General features: G+C 37.8%; 1 protein-coding gene across 6 annotated transcripts in view; it reads right to left on the bottom strand.

Annotated features, from left to right (window-relative positions):
* The window catches only part of KNDC1 (kinase non-catalytic C-lobe domain containing 1), a 72,232-nt gene extending 48,603 nt beyond the window's left edge, over positions 1–23,629 (bottom strand). For 5 of the 6 annotated variants that reach the window (XR_001873015.1, XR_001873014.1, XR_001873016.1 and 2 more), the window contains exons 1-4: positions 23,440–23,629; positions 18,607–18,805; positions 15,229–15,287; positions 454–600 (exon numbers count right to left, since the gene is read on the bottom strand). Coding sequence is in view for 1 of the 6 variants with exons in the window: in XM_017804126.1 (XP_017659615.1) it covers positions 454–600; positions 15,229–15,287; positions 18,607–18,805; positions 23,440–23,541 (507 nt within the window). In the remaining 5 variants the exon portion in view is untranslated. Of the gene's footprint in view, positions 1–453; positions 601–13,502; positions 13,555–15,228; positions 15,288–18,606; positions 18,806–23,439 lie in introns of those variants that run through there. The other variant, XR_001873017.1, reaches the window with a different exon arrangement.
* Positions 23,630–25,432: the final 1,803 nt, after the last annotated feature.

Raw genomic sequence — 25,432 nt, 5'->3', positions numbered from 1 at the left:
CAACTTAGTAGTAATGCTTTGAACAACACTGCTTTGAACATGCTAAGGAACAGAGGTTTCCCGTGGCATGTCTCCCTCCATCCTCTTCTTAAATGCAATCCAATCGTCCTTCGAACTTCACAGTATAATGCCTGTGCTCTTATTTCTAATGATTCTCTCCTTGTAAACTAAATATTAAATGGGAAGAAACAGTTAATGAAATATTTAAGTCCACCAGCGTATTCACCCAACCCTCTTAAAAAAAATCAAAGCACTGTCAAGCATCTACATCATCTTTTCAGTTTGTGTCTCCATTAGAGTAAGAAAAAAAGATTAATTTCTGCTGAGTCTGGAAAAACCTCAGCTTTCTTGCAAAACCCGAGCATATCAAGACCATCTCTCTGTTAACGAGAACACATACAGAAGTATTTGTCTAACTTTTTTTAAACAGAAAATTATGTAGGGCTGTTTTACCTCAATATCTGGCCTATTTTCAGGATTCTCTTCTTGCATTTGTTCCAGCAGAGTGTGCAGATCTCGGCCAAATTCTGATTCTGTCTCAGGTTCTACTATATATTCTATGGCTGCTTTCAGTGTTGCACCCAAAGAGTAGATGTGTGCCTGCATGAAGTTTAAAAAAAAGACATTGAATATGCTACCAATTCTCTCTCTTCTGCCACCAAAGCTTCAAGATCACACAGGACACAGTTTACACTGGTTTCAAATTTAATTTACAATGTAACAGTTTGCTGAAAAGGCAGTCTAATTTAAGCAGGAGGAACAAAGCCAGTTTGAGTCCTGCTTTGGGGGATATACTTGTTGTGAACAAAAGAAAAAATCTTGTGGGGTCCAGCTAGAACTTTTTTTTCTTCCTCATCAATAATCAGTATTACATGTATTACATCAGCCTACAATTAAACATAAAACTCAGACTTCTGTGTTTGTGCAAGTATTAACCTAGAAGCATGCTGGGAGATTGAAGTGACATTCCTCTTAGCAGAGAAACAATATATTCATTTGACAAAAAGCTTTATATATAGCGATATTTTATAAGTGCTATCAAGCATAAAGAAAGCGAGCAGAAAAATTACACATTAAATACTCTGTTTCAGTAAGCTATGCCATTTTGCATTTCTCACTGGACAACAAAACAGAAAACTGAACAAAGTTAGAAAAGAATAAGGAAACAAGGACAAACTTAAAAATACAATACACCTCTATTTAAAGAACCTTTTGTATAAATGTATTATTGCACTGGGCAGTTTAATATTCTTGATATTAGTAAGTTATTCCACGTATATTTGATATGATCTGCAACAAATGACTTCACCTATGTTCCACAAAATGACTATTAAAGAAACAAAACAATCACTCCTCTAAGAACTGGAGGGAAAAAACCATACTGCACGAGTTATAAACATCTGCTACACAGACCAAGACAAGTTAGATGAAATTATGTCATAATAGTGTGGGGACACTTTCGAATTCTGAACAGAATAACCTCTCTTCTCAAGTGAAAAACTTCTGAACAGAATAATCTGTCTCAGTGAGAAATTTTTAAGAATTCAAGTATTTACTATAATACAGAAAAATTGAAAACAATTTCATTATGTTCTCCAAAAGTGGGACAGAAAAATAAGGAGCTTAAAGGCAACAGAAGAATTGGCTTTTACAAATTTTCTTCATCCATACAAGGATTGATGCAAACATTATAGGAACAAGAAGGGCAGAGCAACATATTACCTCATCCCACTTTTTCCAGTTAATAATTTCTGTTCACAGTGGGGTATAACTCATATCCCCTAGTCTGCCTTTAAAAGCACAAGTGTCTGACATGCAAGTGGACAGGCTTTAACTCCATTTTCCTGTCCTGTTTTAATGAAGTTCACTGCATCTTTTCTTGTACAAGAGAAAGGCCAGTCTCACATTGAATAAAGAAAGACTTTTACCTCCCCACAGAGAAAGTTGTTTTGTTGAGATACCTCCTTTCCTTTGACATGCAGGAAAGCTAGTTTTGAAGGTGGTCATTTTAAGTATAGCTTGTAATTAATTTCTATGTTAAAACATTTATTGGGAACTTCAAATGCAGCTCTTTAATCAGTTTCCTGAGCTGGCAGTATTCATGGTTAATGTTACCTGAAGTCTGTCAGAACTGGAGGAATGAGAAAATGAGTTTGTGATCATCCACTAGGTGGGGCATTCCCCAAGTTAATGCATCAAATCTCCTACTTATCACACTGTTTAGGCTCAGGAAGAAAATTTCACTTTCTGGAAAAGGAGAGCAAGCTGGATATATGCAATAAATAAGGCAAATTCTTAAGTATAAAATACATAATGCTCACTAGAAGTGACTGCTCTCAATGAAAACAATCTCACATGCAAGCTAAGGTTTTTTCAGTACGCTCTACGGAGGATAACAATTAGGAAAGGACAGCAAACTACCTTTCTTTTTTTGTTTGGAAGACCAGCCAGAACTGGTACTGAATGTTATTAAAGAATTAAGAGAGCTTTTTTTCCCTAATTTCTGAAAACAACCCCAAACAAACCCACTATCACAAAAACTCAGCAAAACAAACCAACAAAACCCACCATACAAACAAAAAACAAACCAACCCCCATCATCACCACATGCCTCAGTTTAAATCTATATTAAATCTAGATAAGGAGAATAGCTTTTGAATTATAGGTATTTTGCATTACAGGATAATAATATTAATAGCTGATAAATAGGATGCATTTCCAGAAATATCCAAAAGAAAAAAAACAAATAACTCCAAGGCAATCTCTTCACAATTCCTAAAAAGGCTTTTAAGTTAAAGATTAAATGTCACTTGTTACTAAAATACATAAACCATGTCAGCAAGGCTGCCCTACAGTATCAGCTTCAAAAAGGACAGGGGGAAAGGAAGTCACATTAGGAAACCAGCTCTTCAGATTTGGTCTTAGAGAGTACATATACTCTTAGCCCAAAGTTAGCAAACATAACAAGAATTGTAGGTAAATCATTATTGTAGGCCATCACGGAAATAAAGTGCTCTTTAAAAATCACAATGGTAACACAAAAAAAAAGAAATTTGAAAAGAGTCACAAGTCGATTTGAGGTCCTTAAAGTCTTTCTTTCAGCAACATGCTAAGGGAGCTCATGTATTTCAGATAAAAATTTGAAGGTCATAATCATACAAGTAGCTTCAAATCAAAATAATTTTTAATACTAGATTGATTTTCAATACACAAAAAGACACAAGACACACACAGACCCACACAAAAAGATAAAAATTCAAAAAGTGAAGATATTACATTTTTTTAAAATGATCAGGCTGTACTGGAAGCACTCACCAAAGGAGAGGACAGCTTGTGCCATCAGAAATTTTAAATTTTACATCATGATTGAAATACATTCAAAAAAGCTTCTATCAGATCTAATCAAAAGTTATTTGCTTTGCTGTGTGCCATTTTATGACCAAAGCAAGTGATATCAGAGAACAGTAATGATCCACTCTAGTTTTAAAATCTACAAATCAAAAGATCGGGAGAGGAAGTAAAAGCTCCAAGTCTACACACAGACCATGACAGAAGCATTGTTGTTTTACTGTTTGACAGGGCTAAAGAACTAAACTTCTCTAGAAACTCATACTTGCAGAAAAACACTGCAGAAAAAAGTTGACAAAAGAGCTTTTGAATAGTGACTGCATAAGCATTTAGCATATTGCAATTACAGATAATGACCATTTATATTTTGTATTGAGATTTCTTTGAGTTCAGAAATGTCTTCTGAAGAACTGAAAAAGAAAGACCATAATACAACTAGTATTTTATGAAAAGTATTTCTGACTAAATGACAACCTACAGGAATTGTGTACAACAACTCTTAGTTTTGACATTCATATCTGACCTTTATTTTACCTTGCAGATTTTTCTTTTTTTTTTTTTTTTAATTGAGATTGCACAGATATAGATGCTTTCACCTTTTCACAATTCAAAGCATTTAAAGGTTCCGCAAATGAAAGCTTCAGTCTGGTTATAAAACATAAAGTTTTATAAAGAAATCCAAGGTAATGCTTGCAAAAATTACTACTGGGAGAAAACATTTAATATTTACCCATGTCATTTTTCTATGTAGTTACTCTAAAATGTACTATTTTTACGAAAAAGACAGTAATATTCTTCAGCAGAAAAATGAAAGGGAAATAGGCCTATTACTTTTAATACTTTCCTTCATTACAAAGGGAATTAATGCCTTTCTACGTAACTGTAATTACTGGACAGTGCTGTATTAAATATTAGCTTTATATTCATTTGGCACACTGGATGCGTAAATAATTAGTCTGCAGAACGTGTTAAAAGTGCTAAACCAGTGCAAACTATTCACAAAACACATACTCTAGCTTGAATTGGTACCAAATGCTGGAAGAACATTTTCCACCAAAACTGTAAGTGCCATTTGTCCCTTCTACCTACAGTTCACTTCATCTGAAAAAACTCTTCCCCAAAAAACTTCAAAAAAAAAAATTGGGACCATAGGCAGCTACAGGTCAGATTTTCTCACAGCCAATGTTTGCAGGTATTTCAACTCTTAAATTGCCTTTTAATTTACCTACCAAGTAAGTGAAAGCTTTCGAGTTTTAATATGTTTTTAGGCAAACATCAGGTCATCAGTTTATATCACAAAACACAAGCAAGGCTTCACACACATAATCATCTAAAAAGCAATACAACAACATAAGTAGGGGGGCATCAGGCAGCTGGTTGAGGGAGGGGGATTGTCCTGCTCTGCTCTGCACTGGTGCAGCCTCATCTTGAATATTGTGTGCAGTTTTGGGCACCACAATGTAAGAAAGACAGCATCCAAAGGAAGGCAACAAAGGGGGAAGGGCTTTGAGGAGTAGTCGTATGAGGAGCAGCTGAGGGCACTTGGTCTGTTCAGCCTGGAGGAGACTGAGGGGAGACCTCATCGCAGTTACAACTTCCTCATGAGGGGAAGCAGAGGGGCAGGCACTGATCCCTTCTCTGTGGTGACCAGTGACAGGACCAAGGGAATGGCCTGAAGTTGTGTCAGGGGAGGTTTAGGTTGGATATTAGGAAAAGTTTCTTCACCCAGAGGTGGCTGGGTGCTAGAACAGGCTCCCCAGACAAGTGGTCATAGCACCAAGCCTGACAGAGTTCAAGAAGGGTTTGGACAATACTCTCAGGCACATGATGTGACTCTTGGGGATGGTCCTGTGCAGGGCCAGGAGTTGGACTTGATGATTCTTGTGGGTCTCTTCCAACTTAGCATATTCTGTGATTCTGTAAAAATCTAAACACACTTGGAAAGAGCATGTATCAGACACAATATAGCTGAATGTTATCTAGTCCCTGCATTTTACTACGTTATGGTTTCTTGTGACCTCTGTTTATATCATTCAGTTTGAACTGAGGAAGACTACGTAGTACATCAACCTAATCCCAGTTTTATAGTTGTGGACTTCTTGTCTCTAATGATTCATGACAACTGTTTTATCTCCATGAATTTGTCTAAGCTTTATGCACACTCAACCTTTTTGCATCTATGCTTTGCAGCAAGGATTTCCACAGTTTACTGCATAAAAAAGTAGTATTTCATCTTTTTTAAGTCCACCCATGTACATCTTATTGTTGCCACTTACTTCATTTATGAGAGCTGACAAATAATCACTCCATGGCTGCTGTCACAGTACACTCCACAGATTTCTAGCAGAGATTCTCCCTCAGGGCATTCTCTTCCAGGAGTATTACTTGAATTAAAAGCCTTCATAAAAGAAGCAATTTCACCATCTGGTCCTGGAAATTTATTTTACTGCTGATTTTGTCAGGTTGGTCACTAGTCTGTTCTGACATTCTTACTTGAGCCAAATTTTTGATAGTTCCCCATAAAAAAGATTTGCAATGTATGAACCTACTGAAGATCCTACAAGATTAAAATGTGTTCAAAAAAATCAAACAGTTTTTCAACTATGGTTTTCTTGAAAAACTCTTCTGTATCTTGTTCATTTGCAAACATTGCAGACTTTGGGCAGCAATTATGTGGTTTGATAGATTTGAAAAAAATCAGTTTTTCAGTCTTTTGTAAGCTTTTTTGCACACTTTTTGATAAACCTCTTCTCGGTTTGGTTTTTTGGTTTTTTTTAGGTCTTTTTTGACAAGAGATATTGTTTAAAAAAAAAATCTTACAATACATTTACAGCAGTCTCTGTGCTACCTGCAAACACTATTGTAATAACAATAGATTTTGGCTTTTCATATGACTATGTTGACTGCTGTCCATAGACTCATTTAACAGCATCAATAATTGTAATCAGTTTAAAAAGCAATATTGTCAATTCAGAGCTACACCCAGCAAAGACAAAAAAAAAGAATACAATTTTTTTTAACTGGACCTCAATATAGTTTCAAGAAGCTGCTACCTTAACTACTGTAGTGAAGACTGAAATATATCTTAAGCCACTGACAGTGGAAGTCATGTGAAGATGAATACACACAGAAGCTTGACCAAATTTAAACCATGCTATTTTTATGAAATTACTCATGTGTTTGAAGGGTGAAGACACAAATTAAGAACAGGTTTCTTACACTTCCATCCCACTTTCACTTCCATCCCCTTAAGCACTAAGATCAGCACCCCGACACAGATGAATAGCACATTAATTGACTCCTCTCCTGCATGATTGTAGAAGTATAATTATGACAGGTAAGGAAGAACATTGCAATAAAACTGCTGAAGACCTCAGAGGTTAGACAGAAGTTACTCACATTCGTCTTTAAAGCTTCTTGAACAATGCTATTTTTTTTAAACTCCCTTTGAAACGGAGTTTCATGTGTCACAGCTCTCATTATGATTTATCAGCCATTAACCTCCTTACTTTTAAGTTACCTGCCATAGGTAATTCATTTATCACTTAATTAAGCTAACACAATTTATTCCCTGTAGGCATAGAAACTAGGAAGCCTGAGAAACAGTTGGATGCATGCTGAGCAGACTGGTGCTGTCTTCTCTCAACTGTGTAAGCTGTTTTTCATTTTATGGCAAATATGATGTTATTCATAGTTACTGAAGTTTTTTATTTAAAAAAACTATATTCTTTTAATCTTAAACCTAAGAGACGGTGCCTACTGGTAATGTCTGTCACTCTGAGTAATGCATTCACACCCTTCTGTATTGAGGAATACTCATTACACATTTTGGAGCTAAAAAACTGAATTGCTACACTTTCACTTAAGAACACTATGGGCCAATAACCCAGAATAGCATCCCAGTTCTTTTACCATGACATGAATCAATGACATCCAGACTCTTCTTTGAAGTATTAATCTACGTAGATTTTGTTTCTTCCCCCCCCCCCCATAAGGAACATATAAGATGAAATGCAAATGTAAAAAGCTGGCCTAACTACTCTGAACTTACCCCACTTGATAATATCTTCTTAAGATAACATTCAAAACACTACTTTTCACAGAACAGCTGTAGGTGACAGAAACAGCCAATGAATATGTGGCTCTCATTGTATATATCAAGAATGTAAACAAAAGGATTTTTTTTTTTTTTGAAGGAGTAGAGGTTATGGGCTGGTTTCAGTTTGGTGGGTTTCTGTTCAGTTTGATTGTTTCATAGGGAAGTGTTTTCTGCAGGGGTAAACTTTACTCCTTCTCTACTCAAGCACAGAAGTCATATTCCAGCTAAGAGAAAGGAGGAGAGGTTTGGTTGGGTTTTTGGTTGTTTTGTGTTTGGGGGTTTTTTTGGTGTTTTTTGGTTTTTTAAACTTGGTGAAAGGGATCCAATGTTCAACAATCCTGAGAATATATATACACTGAGAAATTTATACAAAATCTGTAACAAGGCTATATAAGAATACCTAAGTCACAATCAATGAATGTCCCAGAAGATATTCTCAGCTTCAAAAGCATGTTCTCTATTATTCCTCTAAGGTTTTTGGAAATGCTGTAACTAAGGAGAGTGATGTGTGAGTGACAACCATTTTGTCACAATCCTGAAGGCTCTGTTGACTAAATCTCCACAGCCTAAGATGATAACTCTACGACCATCCAATTCACAGTGAAAACTGAACTAGTCTTGAGATTTTATCTGGAGATTAGGAAGTCATCCATTCTACCATACTTTTAAGTCAATTGATTTCAAAAATAGTGGCATTTACAGATGTTCTCATACGCTGGTGAAATGGCTCTATTTCAGTTCATGGAAATGGTAAAAAATTATTTTCATTATTCCGGGGTTTGTAAGGTCTCCAGATTCAGTGTAGCAATGATCTTTTAGTGACCTGAATATCCATGTAAAACAGGTATTAAACTAACAAAAGAGAAATCTTCTGATATCAAGTAACGGTAAGGAATAATTCTGCTGGTGGTCTCCATGTTGCCTTTAAGAGTTCAGTCTTACATTTCAACAGCATTGTCAATCATTCTAATGAGTAAATGACAGAAATAAGTGCAGAGGGCCAGAGAAAATTAAGTAAGACCAGTATGATGGTGAGTCCACCAAAGAAATGAGTTTGAATGGGCAGCACTAGAAATAGATAATGATACCTGGACTAAAGAAGACAACTTCATCCGCAGCTGAGGAGGTATCAGTACTAATCAGAAGAGTTTATGTGAAAGTATCTGGAGACAAACAACTGATCCAAAACATTTGCACATCTTTAGCATTAAGAAGCCTAGAATTTTATGACACTACACAAGTCTAACAGGAGAAAACCATCTGTTCTCTTTTCCACAGTTTTTTCTCATGATGGAGACCATCTGCAAATTTATCAAACACAGCCCCTCAGGCTTCTAAAAGAGTGAACTTCAACTACTACAAGAATCAACTGTTTTAAGACAGAACACAAAGTCCTCTGTTCACTCCCAACCTTTTCCTCACAAAACCAAAATTCTTAAATAAGATGCTTTTGTACATCAGGGGATAATCTTCATTAGTCTAGGGGAAAAATGTATCTTAGCTTTAATAATGCCTTTTTATAGGAATCTTATGGTCGAGTAAGGAAGAAACCTAAAATTCTCTACATTTTCATTGACCAGATTACTTGTACAATCATTTCTCTTCTGAGGACATTTTTGTGCCTAGAGGACAGACTATTTCCAACAAAAAATATAAGCCAGTCTGAAAAGCTGTTTCAGATTTAGAGGAAAATTGTAAAAATACTGGCAATATGCTCAAAAAAGCCTCCTAGAAAAGAATGATACTACAACTTCAGAACTAAGCAACCAGCTCTAAGTTTTTGAGGCAACCAAATCATAAACGTTAAGATATTCTAGGCATTAAAAGAAAACAAACAAAAAAGACTGCTGAAAAGAAAACACCCATTGGCCCAATTCTTCCATTTGTTAACTTTCTATAAAGCAACTAAAGGCTATTACTTGCCCAGTACTAAATTCCTGAAAGAAATCTCAATTGGGACAATGATATAAAAGCAAGAGCAGGAGGATTCCATTCCTCTTCTATAGCACAGTAGAGGCAGAGGTAACCAAATGAAAGTAATTTATTTTTGTCACTGAGAGAAAAAGACAGCTTTAAATAACACCCAGAAGATAGAATGGTTTAGACATTAGGAGGAGATAAGTTACCATTTGCTGATGACAAGCCTTGCTGCTGTTAGATAGAATTAGTATCAAGGGGAGGCTGCATTAAACTAAGGGAAACAGAACTCAAGAAAAAAGGCACTAGGTGTTTCAAAAGACTTGCTTCCCTCATGAGATAAACACAAACCCAAAAACCCCTCTAGGAGAACATACAAAAAGTTTTCTTTTTTCATCCTGCACCGAGAGCTAAAGAAAGAATAGAACAATAGAAATAATCTCACAGCATTCAAAGCTACTACTTTAAAAGACCAGGAAAGTCACAAAGAGAAAACCTCCTTTATACCTTCTGCTGTTTTGATTTGAGAGAAAGATGAAGGCTTTCGCATTTAGTGAAGGACCAACAGCTGAGACATGAGCACTAGATTAGTAATGATCAGCTATTGAGAAATACTGCAGCAAACTGTCAGCTTGGTTTTCTTCAGTAGGATCGACATACATACATATCTATATATACCTACTCTGTAGAAGAGTATGTTTCATTTGGCACTTCTACCCAAGCATTTATATGCATTTGTATGTATATGGTATATATCAATCAAATTGCCTTGTCACGTTTCCTAGGAATAAACAATATGAATCTTAATTTTTTAGTTTTCAAAAGCAATGTACCACATTTTAGCTTGCCTTTTCTATTTGTGTTAGTTATACCACTTTGTGTAGATTTGTTTTTTTTTAAGGTTGCTGAAACACCTGGACATTTTTTATATAATATAAATCAACTATAACCCACTGAGAACTGCAAGTTGACAGCCACGACATTTGGAATAAGACAGGCGGCATTCAGCCTTTTCTGAGTCTGATTCTCTCCCAGGTGAGAGATTAGCATACCCTATTCCTGCCCTGATAGGTAAGAGTAAGAACAAATTCTAGATGAGAAAACATTCATCCCTTCTCTATGCACTATTTCCTCCTTCTCTTCAAGGTAGTATTTAACTCTAACTGTTTCAGTTCTTTAATTTTTGAAAGCTTTTAATGCTGCTGCACTGAGGCTTCTCAACTATTGTATTTTATCACCTCTAAATAATAAACCATTAACAGAAGCATTAGCCAGTCTTCTTCAGATTAAAAAAAAAAAAATAATCAAAACCCCAACCAACACTAGGCAGACAAGACTGAAAATTCACTGATTTCTGTTACAGAGGTTCACTAGAAAAAGCCAAACTGAATAGCCACATTATTAAAAGATTATAAATGCAACTTCACACACAGAAGACACTGGTCCTTCATCTCACTGAAAGCTCATATCTTAGAAATGTGGGGTTCCACATCAATGAACCTCTGTGTCAGACTCAATGGCAGTTTTGTGATGCAGACAAATAGCTATTTGAAACTAGTTTGAGATAGCCAATGTTTTTAACCTGGGGCAATCTTGTATTGTAGTGATAGAAGTAAGGCTATTAATGAACTCACCAATATTTAACTATTCATGTTGAGCCTCCTGTTGGTCAAATTTCACAAGTCTAGCACTGTATTGCCCAGGGCAACAAAATTAAATATGAACCATTTTCATCAGGAAAAACGCTAACGCTCTTCCTATCTAGAGGAAACGATCAGGGCAAATTTTAAAAGGAGCCTCAAACATATTTCTGCATCTCAGTCTCAGTGTTTTTCTACAACAGAAAAATTCACATTCTTTGCTGCTCTCTACAGTAGTATATGAGTAAAACATTACAAAATTACAGGCTAGTCTTTATACTCCATCTGTTTGTAACTGACTTCTAGCTCAAGATTCAATGAGAACAAAAGCATGGTCAATACTTGCTATAGCAAATTCAGACACAACTTCCAATTTAGAGGAAAAGCAGAAAGTGAAATCTTTCCATCAGTGCAGGCAAGTGACAGCTTCAGTGATCTGAAAACTTTTACTGAGCCCAGTCACATCATATACCTGCCTCTGCATGAAGAATAAATGTGCAAATGATAATAAGTGTACTGTACAGAAATTCACCCTTTCTTTGGAGTTACAGTACAGTTTACAACTCTAAAGTTTACATCCTGTTCCCTCTATTTGAAGCACCAATTCTTAATAGTGCAGTTACTAGGACACAAGTAGCGTCCCTGTCTGTAAGGAGAAGGCAAAGTTGGAGGAAAAAAATTAACATGAACAGATACCCAGGAGATTCTCTGTTTTATTTCAATGCTGTCCTAGAGACCAACAGTACCTGCTTGACTGCCTTTCTGCACTCACACTGTGACAATGCTTAAACCTGGAAGAGGAGGACATAACAGAACTGCCCTATTCAATGCCACTCCAACAACTCAGCAACACAGTGATTTCAAGGTCCCTTGAGACTCTCAGAAACTACAATCCTTCCTCCAACCCCACAGGCTGGAACTGCAGCAGCACTAAAGTCACTAGCTGGAAAGTCAGCCACACTTCACTGTTGGCACCGAAAGCCCCTTTCACAGCTAATTCCTTCTTAACCATGTTTCTCTCTAAAAAGTCTATTCTACATCTGACACTGAAGCTGACAGCTCCCTGAAGGGCTAGTTTTCACCTTTCTGCTCTCAACAGTAACTCAAGTTGCTGTTATTATTTCCACTTTACAAATGGAGAGCAAGGCGCAAGTCTAAAACAAACCACATGAAATCAATTACTTTTCAGTTCTCTGCATTGTCATTTGGACAAAGCTTTAGACCTCTTGCTATTAGAAATTGCAACTAGAAACTGAAATTTTTAATAGTGTTGTTTCAGACACCAGGATAGTAATGCATTTCAATTTGTTTCCTGTGTCTGTTACCCTTGTGTGCTTGTGAGTGCCAGCTAAGTTTAGTAACTAATTAGGCTGGAGTCACAATTCCATTAGAGGTCTGGATCAGTAATTCACCAAGCAGGAAACAAAACATCTCTTGTTGAAATAACTGTAGCTTTAATTGACAGATTTTTTTAAAAAAAAGAGTTTAAAGAGGAAGAAGTCATCCAGTAGCCATACAAACCTCATTATGCTTCCACATTAGAAGCTACAAAATAGGTCACACTCAAATCGAGCGAAACCTCTGGCTGACACAACTATTTTAAACCAGCTGAACTTTGACATTGGAATAACAGCTATCAAAGATCATCCTGAACATAATTAGTAATTCCAAAACTAAGTTCTTCTCTTTATATTGACATTGGACAGTTTCAATACAAACACTACTTTCCATTGTTCTAAACAAAGCACAATAAGCAGCTGCAAAAACACTCCTTCGACAAAGAACAACCGAGTCACGTCACTACCAAGGAAGGAGCAAGCAGTAACACATAAGACTTGATGCCCCCAAAAAAAGGGCAGCTTACTGGAATAGAACAAAGAACCTTGTAATACTGAGAAAGCACAAGGGTCCAGGGTTTCCTCAGAGAGATGTATAGAAAGCAATGCTATTCTGCTATTGCACTGTAGGAGGTTACAATGAGGTGAGGGTATAGACAAAAGTTATCAATACCTTTGGAAAAGAGAACTTGATGAATTAACACCAAGAAGGAAACAGGCAGCTTGGAAAGATTACAGTATTATAAAACCCTTTTAACAAGTATATAAAGATTAAACCACTGTAGGTCTTGGAAACTGCAAAAGCAAAAACAAGCAGAGATCAGCGTGGAATCTTTGGCAGAATTTGGTCTGGTACTAAAGAAGTTAAAAATGCAACTAAACTCTACAAATGGTAAGAGGTAAAACAAAAAGTTCCACAAATACTCTGAATCCCACTGCTGTCTGACAAAATGCACCCAAATCTCAGAGCAAACCAACACATCTCTGCCTCAGTGCAGGGGAAAGCCCTCACTTTTCAGTCTTGTACATTGCTTTAAGATGGTCAGTGAAAAACAGCTGAGGCAACAGGACACTCACAGCACTGCTCTCTCTGCATTGCAAGGCTTCCCACCTCGCTAGATCAAGAAACAGTAGAAATGTATAGAAATCAGAGTACCTTACCCCACTTCACAACACACAAGGCAGAGCATGTTGCCTTCCTTCCACACAAATGTGGGACTTTTATGTATCTTCACTGACCTTTGCAAAAAGAGTAAAAGGGTCAATGTTCAGAGCCACTCCTGACTCAAACAGCTTTCTCTGACTGTCTAATCGTTTGTGCTGTGCTTGGTACTGGGATTCACTGGCGCTTAACAGGCTGATAAGTACTACTGAAAGAGTTAAATAATAAATCTGTGCACAGATAAGTTTTATCCAAGAGGGATACAATGGCCTTGTATATCATACAGAACTAAAACTTCAGGTCACTTAGTTTTCCCACAGCCTTCCCAAATTCCTATTTCTACTTGTGCCACCTCCTTGGTCTTTGAAGCTCTTTCAGTGTATCTATTTGCTATATGCACACCTGTTCAGCAACTCCTAAGGGAGGAAAAAGGATTGGGGGAAATAAAAGTTTGCCAAAGGAGCAAATAGTTCCACAAATCTTTTAAGTGTTTCTGTGTCAAGTCTTGGAAGCTTGATAAGGGATGGAGAACATATTTATGTAGAATCTTAAGTCCAGCTTCAGAAGCACAACAAAAAGAAAAAAAAAATCCAAAAAATAGTTATCTTTGGGTCTTGTTTTCCTTAACTGCATCTGAATATAAAGGCTACTACAGTTATCAGGTTTACATGCAATGCAGGCCACCTCAAAAAGATCCCCAACTTGTACTGGCTCCCTGTCCCCAAAAACTGATTCCCCACAAACCAGCATGAGGGTGACAGGGAGACTAAGCACAAATCACTGGAGCTCTGCTGACCTATATAGACACAGTAATAAAGCGTAGCAACGGAGAAATGTTGCATCTCTAGCCTTCAAAGACTGCAGTACTTCATATTCTGTTATACTACCCTTCCTGCCTTATCATTCTCATTTTATATGCAGTACTTCACACTTCCAAGGTCCACTTATCCTCCTCCTCCCCTCTGTCCACTCCCAAGAAAATACAGAGAACTACAAATGTGACTATGAAGGATATAACTATGAAAAGCAAAAGGTATTTGTATTGAACTATAAAGAACCAGATTTTTTTTACATACCTTGAATTGAATGTGTTGCTAATTAAAGCATTTGAATTATCTAAGAACACATGCCAGAAAAAACAGCTTATTAAGAAAAAGGATATTAAGCAAGCAAGTGCTCCTGCAGCATGCAATGAGATGGTTGACTTGGGAGGCTAATGAATTAGTATAAACAATTTAAATCTAATTTAATTTAACAATGTAGAGCATTTGTGCATTGCAAAGCAACAGATAGTAATTTGTTTCTTCATTAAATCAAAGATAAAATTGCTGATTACCCTTCCCTGAACTATTTTATTGAAGAGGATGGCAAACAAATTTTATATTTAGTCATAAAAGTTCATGACTAGTCCCCAAACAAGCAAATGTAACCAGTGAAGGATACCAGTGAACATAATATAGACCAGCTGTGGTTTAGGGCAATACATTATTCAGTCAAAACAGATCCTCACATTTTAGCAGTTAGTAAGTAAATGTTTATACAGAAAATATAGCATTTTAAGTTTAATTTTTATTTCCACAAAACATATCTAAACAGCACTATTTGCTATTCACCAACTTTAAAAGTCTTAAAATTACATGTTAAGAATGCTAAGCATTTGGTACTGCCAGAAGTACTAAAATTATTAACTCCCTCTCTATTTTACAGATAAATTTATAAACTTGCCTCAAAAGTGTTACCGGTGATATCGAATTCTGGTGGAACAAAGGCACCCTCTGGATCATCTTTGGAAGTAAAAGAAAACATGTCAGATTAGAAACTAGTAGTCTTACTTGTTTTAAAAAAAAACCAAACACAAACCAATTTGATGATACAAATTTAATTATACACTCACATCGGATACAAAAGAAACAATGTATAGCAGTATTTTGGTTCACTCATATTTGATATACAAAGAACTTGTTATCTATGTTTCTACTACTGCAAGTAAAATAAATTGCTCTTTTCAAACTTTCTGCAAGAAGATACCATAATTTTCCTACTAAGAAACAAAACAGATTAAACACCCACAAAGAAATACACTTAACATGTCTAGCCACTTCTTGCCTTCAGACATTTATGTCTGGATCAAGTTATCACCTTAGCTGGTGCGGCTCAGAAGTCTGATTTGATTAATGGAACACTTCCATTCACTATTTTCCACTGCAGACCTGGGTGATAAGGGTTCAAGCAGCAAAACCAATCTGAACAGCTAATTGCCCCTTCATCTACAGGCCAGCTTAGAACTCTGACCTTTCTGTTTAGTTTGTTTTACTTAGGTTAAAAAAGTTGAGGCAGCAAATTCCATATGCACATGTAGCTTAGCAGAGAACTGAGCTACTGCAGCAGACAACTCTGAGTGAAGATGTTCTTTTCTTCCTTCTACCTCTTAAGAGAGACTGATGTTGCTGCTGCATCCAAGCAGGTATGTAGTATCACACTGCACTGATGTCACCAGCATGTACCGATGAACCCAGTAAAGAACACCATGGAATTAAACAAGTGCACGACTAAAAACCTACTCTTCACATACTTATTTGACTCACCTAAGTCACTGAGCTTTTAAGAAGCTCAGTGGATGACTGACATCATTTGGAAGCAAAAATTATGTTTCCCTTCTCAGCAAGGAGAAAAAAATAGTATGCTCAGAGGCATAGCATACTCATCATAGCTTTAGGTTTAATAGAACTTTTGTGCCTGTATTTTAGAAGTGAAATGCAAAGCTCTTACTGTGAAGACACTAAACTCAGTTATATGGAAAAGACTATTAGCGAGGACTTTTTTTTTTTTTTACATATTTATATATTGCAGCTACATGGCACAGCTGACTATCCAGATGCTACTGACTGATTTACAGCTCCTTATGATGTTCCCAATCCTATTTTCCCACTGAAAAGGAGGGGTGTCTAACTAATTTTGTATTCCTTACCCACCCCCCCACATTTTTTCCTGATATTTCAGGAGGAGGGGGTGGGCAAAAGGGGAAGGGAACCAACGGACAGATGTTTTGTCTCCTCCTCTTCCCCACCTGCAGACCTTTTCATCTCCATGCTACCTTCTCCCTTTCTTTCCACAGAACACTTTAAAGGCTGTACAAGCATACAACTGTTATCGCTGGTACAGCTCACTGTATTCTTCTAATATAATGTTTACAATGGAAATTTGTTTGATCTCAAGAGACAAGAAAATATCAGACCTCTTGGCAGAACATCCTATTGAATGTTTGTCACTTTAGCTCCACAGAACCTGCAGGAAGCAAAACTTGCTGCTAAAGCAGAGATGACAGGCTGTTCACTTTCCCTTACTGGCAAGCAAATCCAGAGGTTATAATTTCCTTCTGGAAGAATAAATCCATAGGCAACAACTACAAGGAAGTAAAAAGGACAACCTCCCCAAGTGCCTATCTAACAAACTATATTTTAACCAAATAGTAACAAGATCTGAGGGAAATAGAAAGAGCCAAAGACACAGTGGAATGTGTGAGAGAGAAACAGAATATAAACATAACTTTTTGCATTCCTAGGGAAAATACAACGTTTTTAAAGAGAACTAATAAAAAGTCTCTTCCTTAGAGATGAACACGACTTCAGGGAACTAAATCTTTGTATATTTGCTTTGCATAGGAATTTGTTATCCCATATTTTAAGCACTTGAATACAGCAAATTCCTGGATCAATTGTTTGCCAGCTATTCAACTAGACTAAAACATTTAAAAAGAAATTGATTTTTTTCTTTCCCAGCTGCAAGCAAAGATCTTAGATGAGGGGCATTTTTCATTCACTAGATTTATTCTCTTCAACAAGTCTTTCATATACCCTTGGCTTGTACAAAGCCAGCTTCTTTTTCTTTTTTTAATTTTGAAGTACAACAAGCTCCTTAAAATAAAGAAAATTGATTCCACATTACCCTATTAATATAAAACTAAAAGTTGACTCACATATATTTGAAAAATTTAACAAAAAAGAAACATGACAGCAATTATGAAGACACATTTTCATCTTTAATAATTACACTTTATTAAGTTATATGTTTATTTGAAATACCATCTTTAATTCTAAAGAAGGCAACAAATCTTCATTTGTTGCCATGTTACCTTACCCCATTTTTATCTAATATTTTTTAAAATACTGTGATGTAGATTTTGACTAAAATAATAAACACTTATTCTGACATGGATTTAAAAATAAATTGGGTTAAAGAAAACACAATAAAAACTTGAATAGTGTGTATATAGACTAAAATGGTTCTCCTAGTTATGAGTTGACAATTTCAGAAGTACCATCAAATAAGAGCTGTTTGGGTTTTTTCTGTTGTTTTGTAAAATCATTAATAGGCTCAAGATCCATCATCTTGAAATGGATCATGTGAGAAAGGAACAGCAATAATAACATGCTTTTTTGTCTATGCTAAAACCGAAAGTTTTTTAAAGTTAAGCATCCCCCTGTTCACCTGCTACAATACCCAAAGATCTTACAGCTACTCCATCCTTCTTTCTAATATTAAAATTAATTTCTCAGTCAGTTCACACATTTACTAAAAATCATGACTTAAAAAAAAAACCATTCTTTATTCAAGGGAAAGCTCTAAAAAAAAAAAAAGGCCCTTACTGAAGAGAGAGCTCTCCTTTTTAAGAGCAAATGTGCACTAGAATTGCCCCATTCTTTATTCTCACAATCACCAAGATACACTGAATATAAGATTTCTCTAGAAATAGAACATATCTATAAAATTAGAAGATCTGGAAGAGAGTAAGGATGTGTTTTACACGGGTAAAGACTTGAGCACAGATACACAAATACATAATCTACAGTGTTTGAAATGGACATAAAGAAGATATCAGCTAGATAAGTCTTAAAATAACTAAGAATTTTCTAAGCAAACTCATAACAGCCCTTGTTCATCAAAACTGAACATGTAGTTTCATATGGACCTATACACACCCACTCCAAATAAGTTTTTATCTTTATTTTAATTGTCTTCAAAATAGAATGTAATGTTACTGCAGTTTCTCACTATAACTTTCCATAGTTCTAAAACAAATAGCCTGGAAACACAAATACTTACCACTGAGCTGTTCCATGAAGCATACATTGCCATTGGTGTTAAAAGCCAAAGTGTCAGGAGTGATGCAGAGTGTCTGGAAGATTGCAGAATGGGCAATGCTCTTCAGAGAATGGCAACACTCCAGGCAAATTGCCCAAATATCTTGCTCAGTAAGAGAGCTATCCCGCAGTGACAAAATATCAGCAAGGGACACATTCTCCTGCCAAGAGAGGAATTAATAAATTACCCTGGATTTCATGACACTACTTTGTATATCATAGATTACATTTGACACAATTGGCTACAAGTAATGTTTCCAGCAAGTTCTCAGACTTTCTAGGACACTGATTAACACCCCAAGAAATACCAAGTGCATCTTTGCTCCTAACACAGAGTGTTTTAAGAAGCACAGTTAAGTTGAACAAAGATATCACAGTATACTAATATGAAGTTATTTAAGTTATTTACTATGGGAGATCTGAAAGTTACATAAACGTTGCATCACAGTTAGTGAAACAGACCACTTGGAGGTAAAACTGGAGAGACTATGTTAAAACATTTTGTTTCATCTATGCCTCTCTCAAGCTCTCCCAGGTGCCTTTACACAAACTACTTAAAACTTCTCTTCACAGCACTTCTCCCTATCACCTGTGATCTGGGAAAAAGTACCCTCTAATTAGTCTGTCTTAAGAATGATGCAGTTATGAAGCTTAGTGGTGTAGACCATTTAATAAACATTCAAAAGCTAAACATGCCATAGGAAAACTGTTCTTATACTTTGACTTAAAATCACTTCAGTTGTCCTAGGCCTCCCCATTACACTCAGAGCTCTTAGTGATCAAAAGAGGTTATGGATTTCATTTCTAAGTTACTGTCCTAAGCTGTAAGTCAACTTGCATTGACCCTGTTATCACAGTAAGGCTATGAAGAGTCCAGTTCCAAAAAAATGTGTCTCTAATGTGGCTTTACTGGTCAAGATGTTCAGAAACAATGCTTGTCTCAAAGCAGCTAGCCTTTCTATGGACATTTTTTAGAATACAAAGCTAATACATCACTCATAGCTCCAGAAGTAAAGTTTTCATGAACTTAAAGGAATGACAAAAAAAAAAAAAAAGACCCAAACGAACAAAACATCAATTCCATCTCTATGGAAAAAATAAGGTAACAAAAATGGAAGGTAATCTACAGAAGTTACTCTGCATCAGAGCTATAACCAGTATTACTTACAAAGTGTTTTCTCATTTATATGTAAGTAATTTAAACTAAAGACTATACTTCTCAATGACATTAAATGTATATTGAATGGAAGATGTAGCTGCACATTACTTAGAAAATAGAAAAAAGAAAGTATGTCATCACCAGCAAAAGAGAATATGAGGTATCTTACAGCTCAGAAAACTGAGCTTTAAACTTAATCCTTTGGAAAATACAGTTATAACTTTCTTTATGTACTTCAGTACTGGAGAACATTAATGATATTTAGATTATTGTATACAGAAAAGTTAACAGTTTTTAACACGTCTTTTAGAGAACTAAGCACTGCTCTCACAATATACTTCAAACAAGGACCAAATCTTAGTTCAAATATGTATTGTGCTTTTTAGTCTAAAGTATAATGCTTAATAAATAAATATGAGGTAGGAAATAAAGCATGCTCACTGTTGTTTGGGAAACTTAACTTCTCTTTTCAATACTCTTATTTTTCATCAGTCAGGAGATGCACTGATTTACTAATGGCAGCATTGCTACAGTGGTTTCTAGCACTAACCATGGATCCTAGTCTCATTAAATTCAGTCCTACAAAATACTGAACAGCAAAAGATCTCAGACACAAGATCTCATCTTCTCTGTGCTGTGAGGGTGAATAAGGAGGTTTTGCACATTCCCATAAGGAACCTCTTCTAGGCATGAGGAGCAGCACAGAGGTTCCTCTATCCGCAAACACAACCATTTGCGAGGAGCTGCACTCCAAACCACTGGGCTTGCAAACTGACCAAGCTGACAGGTAGAGTGAGGAGAGGCTCCAAAAGAAAAGACAAACTGCTTCTTCAATGGCCAACAAAAAAAAAAGTAAAAAAAAAAAAAGTTCATGAAAGCAATGAGCCAGTAACTATTTTTACTTTTCCTAGAATCATCCAGCTAGGCCATATAATGGCATTTGCCACAACAGCAAAATAAAGGGATGTTTCACTAATCAACTAATCACTAATGCCAAACCATGAGAGTTTCATCTGTGCATATGGACCAAAGAGGCTCAATTTACAGTTTGTGTGAAAAAAATAAAAACTGCAATCTTTTAAGACAGACTCAATATCAAATTCCAGTTACAATAAGGACTTAATAGAATTTCTTTTGAGTCAAACTTCAAGGCTGAACTTCAGTGCAGATAATTATCAGCAGTGATACCTACAGTATAAACCTCCAAAAACATATTTGTCTTGTGGTTATTTGGCAAGTAAATCTCATGTCAGAAGAAGCTTATCTTCATTACAAGAGATGAGAAAGTTATGCGGTACAGAAAAAGGAAAAAAAGAAGAAAAAGGAAAAAAGAATAAAAGGCCTATGAAAGTTCAGTGGCTCCCATTAGCAATGGATGGCCGGATGAAGATAAAACAATAAAAAAAGATAAAACAAAAGACTACCATTAGCAAGCCTTTTTATTTTCAATGCTCCAGGACATTAAGTTATTTACTTCACAGAAAGTTTGTATTTCCCAAACGATCACACTGTCTTGACCTTAGTTATTCAAGCTATTGCAGCAAAGTAAGGCCTTTGTAGAGAACAAAGCACTGAAAACATGAGACATGCAGTTTACATCCCCAAAGCAACACAAAACCAAAGTTTTGCTGTGGGACAAAAACATCCTTTTAAGACTGTAACACAGGAGGTTCTGGTAATCTGAATCTTCTGGCAAGCTACTGCTTCAATACTTTGGACCACTGAAAGTTGGTTCACTCGAATGTGGTACATATGAGAGACGCTGATGCCTCTTTTGCCTCTTTCAGCAAAAGACACTATATATAAAGTATATGTATAAAAGTGTTATATACACTTATATACATAGTGTTATACACTTATATACAAGTGTTATATACATATATATATATATAAGTGTCTAGTTTTACTACTGTTTAAAAACTACGAAAAGTGAACAGGTCAGACAAGCTTATTGCTTAATTATTCACTTTAGTTCTCATTTTTCCCTTATAGTTTCTTCACCAAATATAAAACAGTTCAGTAGCATATAACTAAGCAGAGATATTAAGAGAGAGCAGGTAGAGAAAACAAATTAATTGGCCACAGACAACTTCTCAAAAAAATTTAAATTAAATATTAAGGAGTGTGAAACAGAAAAGTTCTAGTAGAGAAAGGAATTTGAAACATTTCTTCATCCTCAGCAACTCCTACTGTTCAACTCAGGCAGATTCTGCTTCACATATTAATAAAAAAACATATGCATCAGACACCAATCTCATTCCTTATAATAGGTACAATGATGAGAAATGCACTAAATGACTAAGCAGCTGGGAGTTCAGTACAACAGCATTGACAGCTTTCTGGCACCTAAGTCTTTTTGCCATGATAATTCACACAAACTTCAAATCCATCTTCCAAAATCACAGAAAATGTGGCAAACACCATCCATTAAATTCATCGCATTTGAAGAAAAACACTGGGTTGCCTCAGTAAGCTCTCTGAGTAGCCTTCAAAGCAGCCCTTTTTTATTAACTTCTGTAATCACCAGGTTGTCATTCTCTCAACAAAAATACTGAAACTATTTATGTTTCCGGAATAACTAAATAGATGGGACTGGTGGAAATCCACAATGAAAGTATATATTGACCAGTTATGGAAAATGGGCCCAGGTCTTTCTCATACATGAGTTGACCCTGAGCTTTCTCTCCCATTCTGAAGAAATACTCTAAATACTTAAGCTAATGTGTAAAAATGAGGCCACTACCACCTTCCTTCTATGTCTTGCATGAGCCAGTCTGAGAGGGCCTACTGCACTGAACACTACAGATGGCAGAAGAGCCAAACTGCTGAGCCATTCGGTGACTTAGGAAAACTGAAAAGGACTTTTCATTTTCAAACTCACTTTTAAATCCTGATTCAGCTTAGATTCTTGACAGAGCAAAAAAGAAAGTTTGCAAGATCTGGTGTGGGAAATGAGCGGCTCACATATGGCTCACCAAACCTTTACTTAAAAAAAAAAGGAAGAAAACTACAAACATTTTGCCCAAATATTCCCAAGGGAGTAAGAAACACACATCATGTGGAAAGATACAAAGATGAGCAAGAGCAATAAAAAGCAAGTGCAAACCCAATAATAAATCCAGACAAACGTGATGACAAGCACTGGGTTTAGCTACAGGTTATTGGGCACAACAACTGAACAAACAGATTTAACAGTTTGGCGGGGTTTGGCTTTTTTTCTTTTATTTCTCAGTGTCAAAGGCCTTTTTGCACAGGGCTGTACAAAACACTGGTTGGCAGCTTCTGGAAACAGCTGAGCCCATGTAAATGTCCCTTCACCAAGTGCGACAAGGACACATACTCGCCAACTGCAGCATTAGCCCACGGCTATGACAGCAGTGACGAGACACCCCGCACTCGAGGACCGTGACTTTGCTGTTGTATGGGGAAGGAGCACGGGGATGGGCCAAGCCCAACTTACTCGCTGGGACCGGCGGGCAGGGGAGGCGAGGAGCCAGCAGGGCGCACACGGGGAGCTCACGGCGCTGCCGCCGCGGCCCGGCCTCTCCCCCGGCCCGGTCCGGCCGCACCTTCAGGCCGCTTCACCACAGGTGAGCGCAAGGGTGGCGGCTCCGTCCCCGCACCTGCCTTACTCACCTCATCCTCCAGCAGCGTCGGCAGAGGCTCGAAATCGTAGCAGTTCACCTCCTCCTCCTCCTCCTCATAAAACACGTCCTCTGCGGCATCAAGAGCCTCCATCCCGCCGGGCGAGGGAGCAGAGGCTTCACCTCCGCAGCCTCCCTATGCACCCGGAGCACGGCCCTCGGCCCCCGCCGCGGCTCATTCCCCTCACCCGCCCGCGGGCTGCCCCCGGCCGCGACCCCCGCGGCGCCGCCCGCCCGCTTTAACCCCTTCCCGGGCCGGGCCCGACCGCGGGGCGCCCCCGCCCCTCCCGCGCCGCCGCTCAAGCCGCGGGCCGGGGCAGCGCTGCCATGGCAACAGCCGCCGCCGCCTCGCCCGCGCGGCCTCACTGCGGCGCCGCCCGCCCTCCTGCGGCGCCGCCCGCCCGCGCCGCGCCCCGGGCGGCTCCGACAGTCACGGGGGGATGGCCGAGGAGCGCGGCGTGTCCCCCAGCCTGGGCGACTCCGCTGGCGGGGAGCCGCTGATGGTGGGAAGGGGGCGGCGTGGCGGTGCGCCCTGAGGAGCGTGACCGCCGCAGTGCCGGCTGCGGCCGCCGGGGCCGGTGCCTGGTTCGGCCGCGCTCTGCGGGCGAACGGCGGCGGCGGGAGGGAGGGTTGGTGTCGGGGAGAGGCCGAGGCGGCAGCGGTGCCTGGCCCCGAGGCGCTGCCCGGCGCTGAGCGATCCCCGCCCCGCCTGCCCGAGCCCCCCGGGCCCGCGTTACCGCCGCCGGCTCTGCAAACCGCTGGGTTTACTGGATAAACTGGTGGTTAGAATTAGGTGAACAAGTATTTGCATGATCATGGCATAACTCCTGACGCAGTTCGAACCATAACAACCGCAAACAAAACCAAGCCGGTATCACCAGCTTTCTGTTCATCAGTCGTGGCCCATTTTTGCACTCAACAGGGCTTAGGGTGCCTCAAGTAACTTCGTTAAGACTCCCCTTGAAATCAAAGGTTCAAGATCAAGGATTCCTTCAAAACCACCACCTGCATAAGCTAGTTTTTATTTCAAGTAAACCTCATTGGAGAGTTCAGGTGGTTTTGAGTAAACAGGCCTGGGAACAGGAATTGGCATTCGGTAATGGACAGATAACCCCTAAGCAGGTGTCTCCTGATTTAGCTTTAAGCCACATCAGAAACTTACATCTCCATTGTAAACAATGGTGGATGGTGAGAATATACTCTTTTGTCCTGTAATTAAATTTTAGAACTACAGATACTTGGAAAATAATGGTGCCAATTTCATTATTCTGCTTTCCTGTATTCCTATACTTCTTTGTCAAAATGAAGTATGCTAATTAATTAATTTCTGCACAGTACATCAAGCAAAGCAAGAGCTTTATATTTTCTTCTTGTATGTAGTACTCTGTGGAAAAGATTAATACTCTATTAAAATATATATTAACAAACACTGTGAAGCAAACAAAGATACTTTGATTAACTGCCCCATAAAAGTCATCCTGCAGTTGTAAGATTTCTCCCAATTAAACATTATTTGGATACATTCCACAGTTATGGCATGCTACTGAATAAAAAACCAAACCTGGGCAGACTGGAGTCTTTCATATATATGCTGTCTTATTACTAACATTTTTTAATGGATATGAACTATATTTATATATATATACACACTTATAATGTGGTAACTAGAGCTTTTAGTTGTGACCAAATACTAAAGCATGGGAAACAGTGAGTGCCTGGTGCTTCTGGAAAAAAAAAAAAGCCCAATGTGACTCCAATAACAGTATTATTATAAAATGTTTCTTAAACTGTATTTCACCAGCGTATTTGGCAAAATGTTTTCTTCAGGCAGCACAATCTACCCAAGAAGAATCCTGAATTCTGAACTCTTGTGTATTGACCCATAATTACATTGTAAAGAAGAAGAAAAGAGAAAAATTTTTCTGGTGTCTTAATCAGGCCTAATATCTACACTCATCCTTACATACATCTTAGACAGCTCTCCA

This window comes from Lepidothrix coronata, unplaced genomic scaffold (assembly GCF_001604755.1).
Source record: "Lepidothrix coronata isolate B3197 unplaced genomic scaffold, Lepidothrix_coronata-1.0 Scaffold8, whole genome shotgun sequence".
NCBI classification, from domain to species: domain Eukaryota; kingdom Metazoa; phylum Chordata; class Aves; order Passeriformes; family Pipridae; genus Lepidothrix; species Lepidothrix coronata.
Note: the sequence above shows the minus strand (reverse complement) of the source record. Positions and strands in the feature narration are given on the sequence as shown.